The 19,963-nt window shown below is 43.4% G+C and overlaps 1 protein-coding gene across 1 annotated transcript in view; it reads left to right on the top strand.

Annotated features, from left to right (window-relative positions):
• Positions 1-19,222, top strand: part of LOC311134707 (transmembrane protein 150A-like) — a 106,313-nt gene extending 87,091 nt beyond the window's left edge. The window contains exons 7-8 of the mRNA XM_084168476.1: positions 16,975-17,152; positions 17,939-19,222. Of these exons, the coding sequence (XP_084024602.1) occupies positions 16,975-17,152; positions 17,939-18,183 (423 nt within the window). The 3' untranslated portion in view covers positions 18,184-19,222. The remainder of the gene's footprint in view (positions 1-16,974; positions 17,153-17,938) is intronic.
• The last annotated feature ends 741 nt before the right edge of the window (positions 19,223-19,963 follow it).

Raw genomic sequence — 19,963 nt, 5'->3', positions numbered from 1 at the left:
TTGCCAAATAAATAGCAGAAATACCTTATTTACTTAAGTATTCATACCCTTTGCTATGAGACTCGAAATTGAGCTCAGGTGCAACCTGTTTCCATTGATCATCCTTGAGATGTTTCTACAACTTGATTGGAGTCCACCTGTGGTAGATTACATTGATTTGACATGGTTTGGAAAGGCACACATCTGTCTATATAAGGTCCCACAGTTGACAGTGCGTGTCAGAGCAAAAACCAAGCCATGAGGTCGAAGGAATTGTCCGTAGAGCTCCAAGACAGGATTGTGTCGAGGCACAGATCTGGGGAAGGGTACCCCAAACTTTCTGAAGCATTGAAGGTCCCCAAGAACACAGTGGCCTCCATCATTCTTAAATGAAATAAGTTTGGATCCACCAAGTCTCTTCCTAGAGCTGGCCGCCCGGCCAAACTGAGCAATCGGGGGAGAAGGGCCTTAGTCAGGGAGGTGACCAAGAACCCGATGGTCACTCTGACTGTGCTCCAGAGTTCCTCTGTGGAGATGGGAGAACCTTCCAGAAGGACAACCTTCTCTGCAGCACTCTACCAATCAGGCCTTTATGGTAGAGTGGCCAGACGGAAGCCACTCCTCAGTAAAATGCACATGACAGCCCGCTTGGAGTTTGCCTAAAGGCACCTAAAGGACTCTCAGACCATGAGAAACACGATTCTCTGGTCTGATGAAACCAAAATTGAACTCTTTGGCCTGAATGCCAAGCGTCACGTCTGGAGGAAACCTGGCACCATCCCTACGGTGAAGCATGGTGGTGGCAGCATCATGCTGTGGGGATGTTTTTCAGCGGCAGGGACTGGGAGACCAGTCAGGATCGAGGGAAAGATGAACAGAGCAAAGTACAGAGAAATCCTTGATGAAAACCTGCTCCAGAGCGCTCAGGACCTCAGACTGGGGCGAATGTTCACTTCCAACAGGACAACGACACCTAAGCTCACAGCCAAGTCAACGCTGTAGTGGCTTCAGGACAAGTCTCTGAATGTCCTTGAGTGGCCCAGCCAGAGCCCGGAGTTGAACCCGATCGAACATCTCTGGAGAGACCTGAAAATAGCTGTGCAGCGACGCTCCCTATCCAACCTGACAGAGCTTGAGAGGATCTGCAGAGAAGAATGGGAGAAACTCCCCAAATACAAGTGTGCCAAGCTTGTAGCATCATACCCAAAAAGACTTGAGGCTGTAATCGCTGCCAAAGGTGCTTCAACAAAGTACCGAGTAAAGGGTCTGAATACATATGTACATTTTATATTTTATTTATTTATTTTTAATACATTTGTTAAGATTTCTACAAACCTGTTTTTGCTTTGTCATTATGAGGTGTTGTGTGTAGGTAGATTGATGAGGGGAAAAAACAATTTACTCCATTTTAGAATAAGGCTGTAATGTAACAAAATGTGGATATAGTCAAGGGGTCTGAATACTTTCCGAATGCACTGTAGGTAGCACAGGTGACCAGGTAGGGTTAGCACAGGTAACAGGAGAGCGCATACAGTTCTTACCGTATCCCAGATACAGATTATAGAATGCATCTCTCTGCACCTTTTCTATAGGAATATGTGTTTTGGAGCTATTTATATTTTATATGTGCAAATAAATGGGAACTTCACCCAAAAAGAGTAACGTTTGGAAAGCTGATTTTTGTGGACGTGTTATGGACAGCTTTCTCCTGTGCCAGTGGCTTTTCATAGGGAATCGCCACTACACAGATTGTTTGTCATCTGTAGCACCATAGACTCCACTGATCAGCCAAAACAAGCTCAATAACTCAATGCATGCACACACTCCAATTGAATATGCATTCACCTGTATTGTGAGTAGGCCTATGCCATCTTAATTTACCCAGTTTATCAAGACATTTACCATTCAAATGAAATGATTACCATTATGTTGTTATGTAGTTAGATTGTTAAAAACAGTTACATTAATTGTTTGATTTTATAATGTATGCATTATAATGTATACATGGCTAATTTAATGATATTGAATATCGGCCTAAAATATCGGCCATCGGCCTCCTTGACCCCCAGAAATCAGTGTCGGCATCGGCCCTAAAAAATCCATATTGGTCGTTCTCTAGCTCCTGGTGTTCTGGGCTCTTGGCGTTCTGGGCTCCCCGTGCTGTGGTATGTTTGTGGAAGGAAGTGGTGTGTGTGTGTACAGGATGTTTCTACCCTGAATGCCAGACAGGGATTCTTTATAAAAAAACTGGAGAGGATAGGAGCAAAGCTGCCACCTTCACTACTCCCCTGATTCTCCTTAGTCTCTTTGTGGTGTGTGTCTGTGTGTGTGTGTATATGTGTGTGCGTGTGCGTGCCAAAACAAAAGTAAGAACAGGGAGTTGCATCTGTGACTCCCTCCCTTACCTTTCTCCCTCTATCCATCCCTCCATCCTTCCATTTCTGCTTCCCTCTGGGGCCTCTCTGCCCTCGGAGCGTTAAGTGGAAAAACTAGGGGGAATTTTATGGGAAGTGAGTCATCACGGCTCATCCCCTGTGTGTGTGTGTGTGTGTGTGTGTGTGTGTGTGTGTGTGTGTGTGTGTGTGCGTGTGTGTGTGTGTGTGTGTGTGTGTGTGTGTGTGTCTAACAGCCAGGAGCAGACCGTGTGCACACGTGTCACAGACCCCATCTGTACCCAATCAGAGCCCGTCTGGAACTTTCTGTACTCAATTCAATTCTATAAAACTTTCTTCATCCAACAAATGGGATGGACATAAATACATATCTAGATTCATAGACATACAATATTTAACATTCATATAGGCTACACATTAGTAGACAATTTTAAAGCAGTGAAAATATAATAGGCAGTTCTGACAGACAGTGGTGGAAAAAGTACCCAATTGTCATACGTAAAGATACCTTAATAGAAAATGACTCAAGTACAAGTGAAAGTCACCCAGTAAAATACTACTTGAATAAAAGTCTAAAACTATTTGGTTTAAATATACTTAAGTATCAAAAGTAAAAGTATGAATAATTTCAAATTCCTTGTTAAGCAAACCAGACGGCACAATCTTACTAAGAAATAATTTACAAACTAAGCATTTGTGTTTAGTGAGTCTGCCAGATCAGAGGCAGTAGGGATGACCAGGGATGTTCTCTTGATAAGTGCGTGAATTTGACAATTTTCCTGTTCTGCTAAGCGTTCAAAATGTAATGAGTACTTTTGGGTGTCAGGAATGTATGGAGTAAAAATAACATTATTTTCTTTAGGAATGTAGTGGAGTAAAATTTGTCAAAAATATAAATATTAAACCAAAGTACAGATACTACTTAAGTAGTACTTTAAAGTATTTTTACTTAAGTACTTTACACCACTGCTCACAACACAATTACCACTAAAGCAACACAATCACTATCAGTACTAGGCTATAATGACACCATTAGGATATTATGTTGTGTTATGTAAGACATGACAGGGTAGGGGTCTATGAATCAGACACTTTTAGACTGACAGGAGAGGACCTGAATAGATGGCCCCAGACACACACACACACACACACACAATGTTTGTTTTACTATCCTTGTGGGGACCAAACAATGAATTCCCATTCATAATCCTAATTTCCTTTAACCCCTAACCCTAAACCTAACCTTAACCCCAAACCCCTAACCATAAACTAACACTAACTCCTAACCCTAAAATAGCCTTTTTTTCTTGTGGGGACCGGTGAAATGTCCCCACTTGTCCGAATTTGGCTTGTTTCACTTCTGGTCCCCACAAGTATAGTAAAACCAAAACACACACACACACACGAGGGGAGGATGTGAATAGTATACTACTCTGAGTGTGCCCTCTGTGGACGCTGGCCACAGGAAAGCAGGAGAGGGAAAGAAAGAGGGGGAAAGAAAGAGGGGAAAGGAGAAAAGAGACCTGCACATTTCTTCTCTGAGAGCAAAGGAAAGGGAAAGAAGAGGAATGACGAGGGGATGTGCACAGACAAGCAGGCGGAGGTGTGAAAGGCATGACTGGTAGTCAGTTTGATTGTCTCTCTCCTTCTCTCCCCTAGAGACAACTGAAGGTTCTCTGGACCTGTCTACACACGTTCCCACACAGCCACGCCAGACACACACAGTCGTCGCTCACACACAGCCACATACACACAGGACTCTAGTATAGGCCTCCCGTTTTCTAACCCCATCCCTAGTTTCTCTACACCCCCTCTCTTTACACGTATTCCACCATTCCAATTCTCCCAATTCTGAATTACTTTCCTACCTCTTTCATACAGTGGGGGAAAAAAAGTATTTAGTCAGCCAACAATTGTGCAAGTTCTCCCACTTAAAAAGATGAGGGAGGCCTGTAATTTTCATCATAGGTACACGTCAACTATGACAGACAAATTGAGAAAAAAAAATCCAGAAAATCATATTGTAGGATTTTTAATGCATTTATTTGCAAATTATGGTGGAAAATAAGTATTTGGTCAATAACAAAAGTTTCTGAATACTTTGTTATATACCCTTTGTTGGCAATGACACAGGTCAAAGTAAGTCTTCACAAGGTTTTCACACACTGTTGCTGGTATTTTGGCCCATTCCTCCATGCAGATCTCCTCTAGAGCAGTGATGTTTTGGGGCTGTCGCTGGGCAACACAGACTTTCAACTCCCTCCAAAGATTTTCTATGGGGTTGAGATCTGGAGACTGGCTAGGCCACTCCAGGACCTTGAAATGCTTCTTACGAAGCCACTCCTTCGTTGCCCGGGTGGTGTGTTTGGGATCATTGTGATGGTGAAAGACCCAGCCAGGTTTCATCTTCAATGCCCTTGCTGATGGAAGGAGGTGGCCCCATTCATTCTTTCCTTTACACGGATCAGTCGTCCTGGTCCCTTTGCAGAAAAACAGCCCCAAAGCATGATGTTTCCACCCCCATGCTTCACAGTAGGTATGGTGTTCTTTGGATGCAACTCAGCATTCTTTGTCCTCCAAACACGACGAGTTGAGTTTTTACCAAAAAGTTCTATTTTGGTTTCATCTGACCATATGACATTCTCCCAATCCTCTTCTGGATCATCCAAATGCACTCTAGCAAACTTCAGACGGGCCTGGACATGTACTGGCTTAAGCAGGGGGACACGTCTGGCACTGCAGGATTTGAGTCCCTGGCGGCGTAGTGTGTTACTGATGGTAGGCTTTGTTACTTTGGTTCCAGCTCTCTGCAGGTCATTCACTAGGTCCCCCCGCGTGGTTCTGGGATTTTTGCTCACCGTTCTTGTGATCATTTTGACCCCACGGGGTGAGATCTTGCGTGGAGTCCCAGATCGAGGGAGATTATCAGTGGTCTTGTATGTCTTCCATTTCCTAATAATTGCTCCCACAGTTGATTTCTTCAAACCAAGCTGCTTACCTATTGCAGATTCAGTCTTCCCAGCCTGGTGCAGGTCTACAATTTTGTTTCTGGTGTCCTTTGACAGCTCTTTGGTCTTGGCCATAGTGGAGTTTGGAGTGTGACTGTTTGAGGTTGTGGACAGGTGTATTTTATACTGATAACAAGTTCAAACAGGTGCCATTAATACAGGTAACGAGTGGAGCACAGAGGAGCCTCTTAAAGAAGAAGTTACAGGTCTGTGAGAGCCAGAAATCTTGCTTGTTTGTAGGTGACCAAATACTTATTTTCCACCATAATTTGCAAATAAATTCATTAAAAATCCTACAATGTGATTTTCTGGATTTTTTTCTCTCAATTTGTCTGTCATAGTTGACGTGTACCTATGATGAAAATTACAGGCCTCTCTCATCTTTTTAAGTGGGAGAACTTGCACAATTGGTGGCTGACTAAATACTTTTTTCCCCCCTGTAACTTATTATTCACTCTTTCACAATTAACCCTCTTTTCTCTACGCTCTGCATCCTCTTCTTTGTCCACTATTCAGTCTGAACTGCCTGTCCCTCTCACCTAATCTCTCCTCCATCTATCTACAGTCTGCAGCTGTTTCATTCAAAAAGGCCACATTAGCAACATAATAAATACAGGATATCACCAGTAAACACTTCAAAGAGTTGTTGTTATGTTTGTGTGTATCAGTGTGCTAGTCAGACTCTTCACCCTGCCTCCGACAGGTAGATTGATGACATCCTGGCTTTATCCGCCTACCAAAGTCAACTCCAGAGTCCTCTAGCGGGAGAGAGAGTGAGAGAGGATTGGGAGAGGGAAGGAGAGAGGAGTGGAGAGTATAAAATACAGGAAAGAAGGGAAGGAGAGCTGGGGATGAAAGGATAGGAGAGGGGGAGGAGAGGAGAGTGAGAGGGGAGGGGAGGAGAGGAGAGGGGGGCGAGAGGAGAGGGGGAGGGAGGAGAGGGGGTGAGAGGAGAGGGGGGGGGGGGGGGGGGTCTAGGTGGATCCTACTCCTTAAGGCATCAGTATGCTTCAGTTCGGCTGTCGCCTAGGTGAACGACTGTGCTCGCATACTCCCTTCAGAGACCTTTGCTTGAAAAACGAGAAAAAAGCGCCAATAGTACTGTTTATCTATTGTGAGACGCCGTAGCCAGTATACACTTCCTCAAAATAGTCAGAATTAATATAAGATAACTCAAGAAATCTGTCATTAATTTTGACGTTTTTGCCGAGGAGATCTTAGCCGCGCAATTCTACATTTAACTATGATGTTGTGTGCAGTTTTTCACAATGAAAAACTTTATTGAAGAAGCCCTACTGTTGACCAATCACCGATGAAGGGGCGTAGACTTCGGCTACCAACTTCGGCTTGCCTCAAGAAAATGTTTAGTGTGCCTGAAAACAAAAACGTCACAAAATGTCGTCAGAATATATGCACAAACTCTTCTGAACTGTTGCGGATGCATGCGGACGCCTTTAGCTTCTCTGTAAACACTCCAGACCCCTGTCCTCCCGTCTCCATCTCTCACCCACTGCTCTCTCTATTCTCTCCATTCCTCTTCCATCCCTTTGTCAACACCCACTTCTCTCCCTTAATCTCTCCTTACTCCCTTACCCTTCTCCTCCACATCTCCCCCCTCTCCTCGCCTTTTCCCCCATCTCTTAACTTTTTGAGGGAACACACAGCGACTCATTGCTGAGAGTAGATGGGCCTTCTCTTCTTTGTTGATTTAGAGCGTCTCTATATCAACAAACTTCCTCGCTCTGTCACACACACACCCACACACACACACACACACATACACACACACACACACACACACACACACACACACACACACACACACACACACACAGGCATACACATGTACATAGGATGCTCCTCAGAGGAGTAAGGGAAGGACCATCCTCCTCAGTGAATTTAATATAAATAGTAAAACATTAAAGTTATCCTTTTTAGATAAAACTATACTGAATATATTCACGTCACCAAATAATTGTTTTGCATTGAAGGTCTACAGTAGCCTCAACAGCACTCTGTAGGGTAGCACCATGGTGTTAGCCTGAGGACAGCTAGTTTCCATCCTCTGGGTACATTGACATCAGTACAAAACCTAGGAGGCTCATTGTTCTCACCCCCTTCCATAGACTTACACAGTAATTATGACAACTTCCAGAGGACGTCTTCTTGCAGCATGAACTGATATGTTGTCCACCCAATCAAAGGATCAGAGAATTAATCTAGTACTGAAAGCATAAGCTACAGCTAGCTAGAACTGCAGTACATACAATGTGGTGTGTAGTTGACTCAAAGAGAGAAAGGCAATAGTTGAACAGTTTTAAACAAATACATGTATTTTTGAAATGAAGGAGAAACAAGAGAAAGAGAATGAGAGAGAGAGCTATATTTAGTTGTATATTTTTTTTCACTTAGCTAGCGAACACAGCTAGCTAGTTTAGCCTTCTCAAACAGAGAGAGATGCTATGTTAGTTAGCTGGCTATGGCTATCCAACACTGGAATTCTTCCAAGTCGAGGTAAGCTTTTGGTTTTATTAATTTATTGCCACCGGGGCCTGCTGGTGTAACTGCTAATCTGCTTGCTGCTGACTGTACACTGTACTACATGATTGTAGCGGGTTTACTAAAGCGTTAGTTCTAGTAGCTATGTTGACTATAACGTTAGCTAATATGGTGACAACGATGTAGTCTGTGTGTAGCAGTTAGCGGTTATGATATGAAGGTTTGGCTTGGAAAGTTTTTTTCACCTGGTCACAGACAGCTGATGTGTTGTGCAATGAAGTCAACAAACGAAGGGAAAAGGTGTGAGGTGGAGAGCGTGTAGATGTAAGAAGTAATTATACAACAAAGGGATTATGCTGTTTGTATGTGGCTGCTATGAAAGTGAACTGTGTTTGTGTGTGATCAGGGGTGTATTCATTCCGCCGATTCTGTTGAAATAAGTTTCTTAAGCGGAAGCAAACGGAACGAAACGGGGATAAACATACCTGAATTTGTCCAATAGAAACTCTCGTTTGCAACTGTTGGACTAATGATTACACCCTAGATCAGCTAGATCAGGGTTCCCCAATTAGATTTCCAAAAGGGCCAAATTTGGTCAGGCATGCCAAGCCGAGGGCCAACATGTTTGTTTTTTTGGACACAGTTTTATGTTTGATCAGTTTTCACTTCTATTGTGATTTTATAATTATTAGTAGTGGTGTTAGGAGTCACATAAGAGAAAAATGAAAAATACTAAATGAGTCCAAAACCAACTATTTAATTATGAAATGCCCCTGGAGCATATTCTGTGCAAACAGTCAGCAAACAAAAAGTCCAGCAAACACATTCACACACACACACACACACACACACACACACACACACACACACACACAGCGCCCACTTCTGTCTGGAACATCCATGCTTTGGATATCTGCGTTCAGGTGGTCTTTCTAAGAGAAGAGAAGAGACAGAAGGACAAACACAGACAGACAGAGATTTTAGTTAGGTACTTTTCAAATGTGTTATCAGAATATGCCACATTAGTTTTTAAACTTTTAAAATATGTGAACCAAATAATATCAAGCTGTTAACAACCAAAAGTGTTTGATATTAATGTGACAATATAATTAATTAGCTTTTATTTGTGTATAATTTTTTTATTGCTGTGTATTAAGTTTTACATTTTACTAACTAGTTGGATGCCATTTACTTTTATTTAAGCTGTGTAGCATACAGTGGGGAAAAAAAGTATTTAGTCAGCCACCAATTCTGCATGTTCTCCCACTTAAAAAGATGAGAGAGGCCTGTAATTTTCATCATAGGTACACGTCAACTATGACAGACAAAATGAGGAAAAAAAATCCAGAAAATCACATTGTAGGATTTTTTATGAATTTATTTGCAAATTATCGTGGAAAATAAGTATTTGGTCAATAACGAAAGTTTCTCAATACTTTGTTATATACCCTTTGTTGGCAATGACACAGGTCAAACGTTTTCTGTAAGTCTTCACAAGGTTTTCACACACTGTTGCTGGTATTATGGCCCATTCCTCCATGCAGATCTCCTCTAGAGCAGTGATGTTTTGGGGCTGTCGCTGGGCAACACGGACTTTCAAGTCCCTCCAATGATTTTCTATGGGTTGAGATCTGGAGACTGGCTAGGCCACTCCAGGACCTTGAAATGCTTCTTACGAAGCCACTCCTTCGTTGCCCGGGCGGTGTGTTTGGGATCATTGTCATGCTGAAAGACCCAGCCACATTTCATCTTCAATGCCCTTGCTGATGGAAGGAGGTTTTCACTCAAAATCTCACGATACATGGCCCCATTCATTCTTTCCTTTACACGGATCAGTCGTCCTGGTCCCTTTGCAGAAAAACAGTCCCAAAGCATGATGTTTCCACCCCCATGCTTCACAGTAGGTATGGTGTTCTTTGGATGCAACTCAGCATTCTTTGTCCTCCAAACACGACGAGTTGAGTTTTTACCAAAAAGTTATATTTTGGTTTCATCTGACCATATGACATTCTCCCAATCCTCTTTTGGATCATCCAAATGCACTCTAGCAAACTTCAGACGGGCCTGGACATGTACTGGCTTAAGCAGGGGAACACGTCTGGCACTGCATGATTTGAGTCCCTGGCGGCGTAGTGTGTTACTGATGGTAGGCTTTGTTACTTTGGTCCCAGCTCTCTGCAGGTCATTCACTAGGTCCCCCCGTGTGGTTCTGGGATTTTTGCTCACCGTTCTTGTGATCATTTTGACCCCACGGGGTGAGATCTTGCGTGGAGCCCCAGATCGAGGGAGATTATCAGTGGTCTTGTATGTCTTCCATTTCCTAATAATTGCTCCCACAGTTGATTTCTTCAAACCAAGCTGCTTACCTATTGCAGATTCAGTCTTCCCAGCCTGGTGCAGGTCTACAATTTAGTTTCTGGTGTCCTTTGACAGCTCTTTCGTCTTGGCCATAGTGGAGTTTGGAGTGTGACTGTTTGAGGTTGTGGACAGGTGTATTTTATACTGATAACAAGTTCAAACAGGTGCCATTAATACAGGTAACGATTGGAGGACAGAGGAGCCTCTTAAAAAAGAAGTTACAGGTCTGTGAGAGCCAGAAATCTTGCTTGTTTGTAGGTGACCAAATACTTATTTTCCACCATCATTTGCAAATAAATTCATAAAAAATCCTACAATGTGATTTTCTGGATTTTTTTCCCTCAATTTGTCTGTCATAGTTGACATGTACCTATGATGAAAATTACAGGCCTCTCTCATCTTTTTAAGTGGGAGAACATGCACAATTGGTGGCTGACTAAATACTTTTTTTCCCCACTGTATTTAGTAGAAAACATGCTATTAAATATGAAATGGTTATTTCATTGTAATAATTATTATACCACAAGAAGATTGAAAAATAGCAAAAAAATAATTGGATCTGGTTCACTCACCAATCAGTGAGAGAAGTGAGAGCGACGGGATGAGGCAACCTTTCTGATGTCAGGCTTGTATTCTGTTGTGGCAATCCTGAGGCACTGTCCAAGATGTGAATCTGAGAGTCTGTTTCTGTCCTGGCTCTTGATAGCATTCATTGAAGAAAATGCTGATTCACAGATGTATGTTGAGGGGAACATCGTGAGTAGGAGCATTGCAATATCTCTGGTGTTTTTAAAACGAGCTTGGGGAACCACGTTGATCCAAAAGTCACTCACCAGTGCATCCTTGTGTTGAGCTTTGAGCAAATCAGATGTTCCCATCTCCAAGATTTCCATCTGAAGAGCAGCCTCATCTATGGAAGGCACCAGCTTTTTGGCCTCTGCAGTCCACTGGCCGTCAGCTGACACAGAAAACGGCTGTCTTACGAAGAGAAGGATGTCCGCTGAGAGTTTAGGGGAGCTTTCAAATCTTTCCATTAAGTTTTCTGCCAGCCTGGACACAAAATCCTTCATTGCTGGATCTTCCTGCATTTTATTCTTCTCACAATGATCACGCAGACGTGGAAAGTGCAACTTTCTCCCATGAATGTCTCTCTCCAGGAGGTGCAGCTTTGACCGGAAAGCTTCAATCGCCTCATACATGTCAGCAACAGTGTGGTTCTTGCCTTGTAGTCGCAGGTTAAGGTGATTTAGATGAGACATGATGTCACACAAAAAAGTAACATCTGATATCACCTTGTTGTCAGTTAAAAAGCTCAAAAAGTCGCTATCTTTTAGGCTCTGCAGGCTGGATAAAAATGACACAAGTTCATCACGCAGGTCACACACCCTCTCCAACACACGGCCTTTGCTCAGCCAGTGAACGTCATTGTGGAGCAAAAGATCCCTGTGTTCAGCTGACATTTCCTCGACTAATGCTCTAAAAAGGCAATGCTGCAGACTAGAGCTCTCACGGACAAAGTTAACTAGTCGAGTCACAGTATCCATGGTCTCTTTCATTTTTCCACACAGTTTTGCGCACAAAACTGACTTGTGAATAATGCAGTGAAATGCCAGGAGTGCTGGGTTAACGGCAGAAAGCCTGCTTACCAAGCCCTGGGGGTGTCCCACCATTGACGGAGCCCCGTTGGTAACAACAGAGACAATTTTACTCACATCTAAGCCATTCCTTTCGAAGAACTCTGTCAGCTCGTTGAATATTATTTCCCCGGTTGTACGCCCGGGTAGAGAAATCAAACACAGCAGCTCCTCCCGGAATGTCTTCCCATCAAAAAATCTTGCGAACACAGACAGCTGTTCCATGTCGGTTCGGTCACAAGACGAGTCTATTGCCAGTGAGAATGCTTCGGTTTTCCTCAAATCTGTGAGTAGACTGGAAAAACACTCCTCCGCCAAAACTTCGACTCTTCTGGTTGCCGTGTTAGCCGACGGCGGCACTTGCTTCAACAGCTCAACAACTTCTTTTTTTATTGGTTCCTCTTGGTTTAAAACTTCGGCAGCCATGTCGATTGCACATTGTTTAATTAACTCTGCATCGGCGAATGGCTTCTTAGCTCTTGCAAGCTTCCAAGAAACGTGTAATGAGGCAGCTGTTGCGCTCTCTTGTGCCGATGTTGTTTTACACATAGTTAAAACCGAGTGGTTCTATGACGTTAACATGCTTGCAATTTTTTGTTTGCACTGGTCAGATTTTTCTGGGTAGTTTGCATTAAAACTGGCAGCATGAATAGAGTTAAAATGCCGCTTCAGATTGTCCGCTTTGATTACAGCTACAGTCTGCATGCATATTAAGCATGTGGGCTTAGCACTGTTGTGGTCCGGTAAAAAAAAGCAATACCTCTCAGTCCAGTCAGTTTTGAACTGACGGTTCTCCTGGTCTACCTTGCGTATCTTGGCAAATGCCATGTTGGTTTGACTGGATTTAATAATTTTTTGTGAGGAAGTGGTCAGTCCTTTTGATGAAAGAGGGTTAACTGGCGAGCGGCTGCGGCTACTGTGTGTGTGTGTGACACTACACTAGGTAGCTAGTCGAGTGGAGATTAGTACGCAAAGCGCGCAAAGCACGTCTTACGTATGCACGCGGTAAAGGCCACAGGTCAAGGTGTGGGATAATTTCAAAATAAAGCAGAGCCGCGGATATTAAATTCATGTTTATTATAACAAGTGAATGCCAATGCTGTCAGTGTGGGCCAGACATTTGGCTCTTGCGGGCCGGATCTGGCCCGCGGGCCGCTTATTGGGGTTGGCTGAGCTAGATGCAGGCAAGAGTGTGCAAGGCGTTATTGAATGTGTCAATGTCTGTCAACTTGATTACTCAAATTTGTCTCGACCTGTGCACCTACGTTGTAAACTTTCATTCATAGGCTAGGTTATAGCAACCTCATGATGGGTATAGGGAAAATTTGAGTATCGTGTAGTAGCCTAAACCTATCCATGTAACATTGAGCTGGGTGAATGGAATATTAATGACAGTCATCCAATATGCTGTAATAGAAATAAGGCTCATAAAAACAATTATCGTCCTCCCTCATCTTAAACGTCACCGATCGCCACTGATACACATAAGTACACACATTTTGCTAATTATAGTTCCCAGGCAGGGAACGAGAGGGAGACATGAGAGAACAGTGAGTACCGGGTGTGTGTGTGTGGCAGGGCAGGCCGCATTAGAACATATGGCTAGCTAATGGTGTTTACATTGGAAAGACTGGCAGAAAGGCTGTACTTTCCTCAGCTCTACTGGTGTGTGCTTTCATGTACTTTCCTTTCTTCAGCTCTAGTGGAGTGTGACAGCTAAATGTGAAGGTGTTGGGCCAGAAGCAATAGGATTGACCTAATGGACACTGCTGTTGGGGAGAGGAGAGGAGAGGGATGAGAGGAGGGAAGGGAGGGGTGTTAGTGCACTGCATGCTGTCTTTATCTCTAACACTGCTATGGGTGGAGCGCTAATGGATGTTTTTATTTATTTTATTTTTATTGAACCTTTATTTAACTAGGTGTGCAGGCTTTTATTCCAGTCCCCCTCTAACAAACCACATTTTAGAAATGAGCTGCTCAATCGGACCTTGATAAACTGGCTCTGATGTGTTTCAGCAGGGCTTGAACAAAAGCCTGCACACCCAGTAGCTCTCCAGGCTGAGGGTTGACCACATGTGTTTTATACAGTTGTCTAACAGGTATTCTACTTTGTGGGGGTTAAGTGCCTTGCACAACGACAGGAGATGTTACATGGGATCAGAGAGCAGCCTCCCAGTGTCGATACCACACTACGCTTACTTTTTTATATGTACATAGAGATGCCGGCAATTGTTGTTCATGGAAATTTGGTGAAAAGTCATGAAATTCCATCTGTCAAAATGTGTATGAACCTTGGTTATAGGAAGAGACATAGAGATTAATCAAATATCTGAGGGAGAGCCTAGAAAACCTACAATCATTTCATACTGCGTTAATGAGGGCGAAGAAAAGGTGTTGTTGTAGCCCAAGCCCTTGGTCTGATCAATTGGTCCTCTGTGTTAGTTAATAATAGCTAGGCTAACTTAGAAATAGATATTATAGTAATTTTCATATGGAATGTATTAGTTCTGGGAGAACTATCAGTTGCTAAAGGCGACTTGACACATACAGTGCCTTGCAAAAGTATTCGTCCCCCTTGGTGTTTTTCATATTTTGTTGCATTACAACCTGTAATTTATATGGATTTTTATTTGGATTTCATGTAATGAACATACACAAAATAGTGAAAATTGGTGAAGTGAAATGACAAAAATAACTTGTTTAAAAAAAATCTAAAAAATAAATAACGGAAAAGTGGTGCGTGCATATGTATTCACCCCCTTTGCTATGAAGCCCTTAAATAAGATATGGTGCAACCAATTACCTTCAGAAGTCACATAATTAGTTAAATAAAGTCCACCTGTGTGCAATCTAAGTGTCACATGATCTCAGTATATATACACCTGTTCTGAAAGGCCCCAGAGTCTGCAACACCACTAAGCAAGGGGCACCACCAAGCAAGCGGCAGCATGAAGACCAAGGAGCTCTCCAAACAGGTCAGGGACAAAGTTGTGGAGAAGTACAGATCAGGGTTGGGTTATAAAAAAAGATCGGAAACTTTTAACATCCCACGGAGCACCATTAAATGCATTATAAAAAAATGGAAAGAATATGGCACCACAACAAACCTGCCAAGAGAGGGCCGCCCACCAAAACTCACGGACCAGGCAAGGAGGGCATTAATCAGAGAGGCAACAAAGAGACCAAAGATAACCCTGAAGGAGCTGCAAAGCGGAGATTAGAGTATCTGTCCATAGGACCACTTTAAGCCGTATACTCCACAGAGCTGGGCTTTACGGAAGAGTGGCCAGAAAAAAGACATTGCTTAAAGAAAAAAATAAACAAACACGTTTGGTGTTCGCCAAAAGGCATGTGGGAGACTCCCCAAACAAATGGATGAAGGTACTCTGGTCAGATGAGACTAAAATTGAGCTTTTTGGCCAACCTTTGAAAACGCTACGTCTGGCGCAAACCCAACACCTCTCATCACCCCGAGAACACCATCCCCACAGTGAAGCATGGTGGTGGCAGCATCATGCTGTGGGGATGTTTTTCATCGGCAGGGACTGGGAAACTGGTTGAAGGAATGAAGGAATGATGGATGGCGCTAAATACAGGGATGAAAAATTATGCACGCTCAAGTTTTCAGTTTTTTTGTCTTATTTCTTGTTTGTTTCACGATAAAAATATATTTTGCATCTTCAAAGTCGTAGGCATGTTGTGTAAATCAAATGATACAAACCCCCAAAAACCCATTTTAATTAAACGTTGTAAGGCAACAAAATAGGAAAAATGCCAAGGGGGGTGAATACTTTCGCAAGCCACTGTAAATACATGTAATTCATTCATTAATTGTGTGTCGGTCCCCTTGGTCTGGTCATTCCCCTGCATTGCTCCTTTGAGTGTATGTGCTTTTCTGTTATCAGGTATAATATAATAATAATATGCCATTTAGCAGACGCTTTTATCCAAAGCGACTTACAGTCATGCGTGCATACATTTTTTTGTGTATGGGTGGTCCCGGGGATCGAACCCACTACCTTGGCGTTACAAGCGCCGTGCTCTACCAGCTGAGCTACAGAGGACAACGTTGTAAGGCAACGGGTCCCATCAGGTCCCATCAGGCCGTCTGGTGCCACTGAGGCGTGTGTGTGTGTGTGTGTGTGTGTGTGTGTGTGTGTGTGTGTGTGTGTGTGTGTGTGTGTGTGTGTGTGTGTGTGTGTGTGTGTGTGTGGTCACATGCTCCTTTGTGTATTGTGTGTTTGCGGCTGGATGTGTGTTATAAGGAGGGAGAAGGAGGCGTTATACTGTACTGTACCGCTGGCCATGTTCTTCACATCTCTCTCTCTTTCTCACCTCTCTCTCTATCTACTATCTCTACTCTCCCTCTTTCAATTCAATTCAATTCAAAGGGGCTTTATTGGCATGGGAAACATTATGTTTGCATTGCCAAAGCAAGCAAAATAAACAATAACCAAAATTGAGAAGATACAAAAAACGAATAAAACATGTAAACATTGCACTCATAAAGGTTTAAAATGGATAGACATTTCAGCTATGTATAGTGTTTTTAAGAAGGTGCAGATAGTTGTAGTACGAATAGTAGGGGAAGATAAGTAAACAGATAAATATTGGTTGTATTTACAATGTTGTTTGTGCTCCACTGGTTGCCCTGTTTTCTCTCTCTCTCTCTCTCTCTCTCTCTCTCTCTCTCTCTCTCTCTCTCTCTCTCTCTCTCTCTCTCTCTCTCTCTCTCTCTCTCTCAATGGGTTACCTGACTCAGTACTATTTCAATGACTGACTGCTGCGCCCTTCTGGCCAAACTGAGACACAACAACACTAGAGGCCAGAACAGAGAGAGGGCTTTTCAAGTGATGTCTAGCATCATGTATGAATATGTGACTTGTTCAGTGTATTCAGTATGTGACTTGTTCAATGCCCATTGAGACAAATGAAAATCCATACTATACTAATAAATGTATCGATCTCTCTCTCTCTCTGTCTGTCTGTCTGTCTGTCTGTCTGTCTGTCTGTCTGTCTGTCTGTCTGTCTGTCTGTCTGTCTGTCTGTCTGTCTGTCTGTCTGTCTGTCTGTCTGTCTGTCTGTCTGTCTGTCCTCCCCCAGGTGGACAATGCTAAGATCCTCCACTATGTGGGGGCAGGGGTAGCATTCCCCACAAGTATGCTGTTTGTGTGTCTGCAGTCGGCTCTAACCTACAGGCTGGCCAAGACTCAGGGAGAATACAGCCTGGCTCACCTACGACTGGGCATGACACTACTGGCCTTCATCACGCTGGTGCTTAGTATCCTGCAAAAGATATTGAACCATACTCAATAACATCTGTGTTAAGGGGGTGTACTTGTACATCAAGCTGTCTCACACTACAGAAACAGGAGATAGACCCCACTCTTATGACCCGCTCTGGGTCTCGCACAAGCAAAGGCTACTACAGATGTAGGATCTTAATTTAATCACCCTGTTGCAGGAGACCTTTCCTGCAATGCAGAAAATGTCTAACTTATAGTGTATTTGAGGTTTAAATTGTTCTGAAGTTCAAAATGTCCACTTGATTCACAATTGATTCAGACAGATTTTTCACATACGAAAAATGTATCAACCCCTACAAAAATGTCCATTAATTATAATCCATGTAATAATTCACATTTCCTGTTGCGACAGGATTATTTTCCTGCTGTAGCAAAATGGCTCAAATTAAGATCCTACATCTGTACCTATCTTCACAATCAGAGAGGAGAGAGGGAGGAGTAAGGGAAGATGGAGGAAGAGAGGTGTTGTTGAAATCGAGGAGGAATGGGGGAGAGAAGGGAAGGAAAGGAGGGATGGAGAGCAGGGAAATGGGGAATAGAGATGGAGAGAGAGGAGGACATAAGGAGTTGAAGATGGAAAGGATAGGAATGTTGCTGCTGTAGTCAAATATAGGATATCTCCACTAGTGCATAGGGGCTAGGGGTTGATTTGGGACTTGGCCATCCTCTTCTCATGCCAGTCAGTCTGTATGTATGTCAATCAATCAGTCTGTTAGTTGGTCAGTCTGTGTAGTTGTGCTCCTTGACCTTTCTGCCTCTAGGTGGCGTGTTCTTTGTCCAGGAGAGCTTCGTCCTGCAGCACGCATCGGCCATCTTTGAGTGGGTGTTCTGCGTCATCATCATGCTCTTCTACGGAACCTTTGCCTTCGAGTTCGCCGGTGTCACAGGAGATACTGTGATGGTGCTCGCCAGAGGGGGAGCCCTGGGGCCGAACGGGAGAGACCACAAAGTAGAGTCCCTAGGAGGTCCCATTCCACACCCCCCTGAGAGCATGTCAATGCTGTAGTCCCTGGGAGAGAGGCCAGAAAGCTGGCCTGTGCCATTATCAATCTGGGGGAGGTGGAGGGACTTTTGAGTATCCATCGCTAAGACACCAAAACACCCCCATTCCAGGGTGGGAAGTGGACTATGCCATTGCCACATATAAGCTCAGCGTTGGTGGAGTGGACTCTACCATTTCCACCAGGCCCGGGGGTGTGGACACCATGGGGGAGATGTGGGTTCGTACTGTTCCCATGTCCCCAGCCCTGTCCCAGCCTCCAAAGGCCCTGCTTGTGTTTGCACATAACTAATGAACTAAATCTTATTTTCCTTTTCCTTCATCCCCTGTTTTCCGGCCAAAGGAGCCCCATCACTCATTACAGGAAGTGATCCTGGGGCCGCTGAGTCTGAGCCTGCTGCTGTCTGATGACATCACTGTCATCTCGACGCAGGTTAAGGGAGGAGGGCATGCAACCAGATGGCTATATAAAAATTAAAGAAAGCGAGAGGTTGAGAGAAAAATAGAGGAACGCATTAGAGAATAGAGAGAGACTGCCTGCATTGGAGAGCTAGGCCTGTGCAACGTAGAGCCTAATCCAATAATCAAACGCTCTTGAATTGGCCAAATACACATTTATTTTCAGAGACTGTTAGCGGGCAGACGTTGATGTTTCCCTCAGTCCTAGAGTCCAAACAAGACAACGACCTGCCATCATTTGTCCTTTAAAACACACAACAACAATACCATGAGAGTTGGGCCTCATCGCACAGCTCCCAATATGCCACATGGAATATTTTGAATATTTTGAATGGTTGAAATGACTCCCCTCACATGTAGCGAAAGACTGAGGACTCACTACCATGAATGTGTTGATGACATGGATGCTTCACTGATGAACAGTATACTGGTAATTGAACCTTGGTTTTAAACCGGGGAATAACGATACCAGAGTTACCTTATTTTTTTACTGAAGCTACTTAAACATTGTGCCTTATAAAGCTGTACATTGGAATGCAGACTTTTGCAGACTGTAAAAATATGTATTTTTCCTTATGATTATTAGAGACACTTGAGTATATAAAAAGCCAAACCTCCAATAGTATGTTATACATAATATCCAAAACACTTGTATTTTCTACATGTTGACTGTACTGTTCAGCCAAAATGTATGGATGTTGAGAGTGGAGAAGAGGACTGGAAGAACCCACCTGTAAATCAGCTAATACAAGCCAGAGCTCTGTCTGGGCTGATCAAGATAAATCACAGGAATCAGAAAAGTTTCAGAGCCTGAAAAACAGAGGACCAGAATCGAGAATCTACAGTGTCTTCGAAAAGTGTTCAGACCCCTTGACTTTTTTTTAGGTTACAGCCTTATTCTAAAATTGATTTAATTGTTTTTTCCCCCTCATCAGTCTACACACTACCCCATAATGACAAAGCAAAAACAGGTATTTCAAAATGTTTGCTAATTTATTTAAGTATTCAGACCCTGTACTCAGTACTTTGTTGAAGCACCTTTGTCAGCAATTACAGCCTCGAGTCTTCTTGGGTTTGACGCTACAAGCTTGGCACACCTGTATTTGGGGAGTTTCTCCCATTCTTCTCTGCAGATCCTTTCAAGCTCTATCAGGTTGGATGGGGAGTGTTGCTGCACAGCTATTTTGAGGTCTGTCCAGAGATGTTCGATCGGGTTCAAGTCCGGGCTCGTTCAAGGACATTCAGAGACTTGTCCCGAAGCCACTCCTGCGTTGTCTTGGCTGTGTGCTTAGGGTCGTTGTCCTGTTGGAAGGTGAACCTTCGCCCC

This window comes from Coregonus lavaretus (genome assembly GCF_964263955.1).
Source record: "Coregonus lavaretus genome assembly, chromosome: 1".
Lineage (NCBI taxonomy): Eukaryota > Metazoa > Chordata > Actinopteri > Salmoniformes > Salmonidae > Coregonus > Coregonus lavaretus.
The sequence above is the reverse complement of the archived record's forward strand: the minus strand, read 5'-3'. Positions and strand labels throughout refer to the sequence as shown.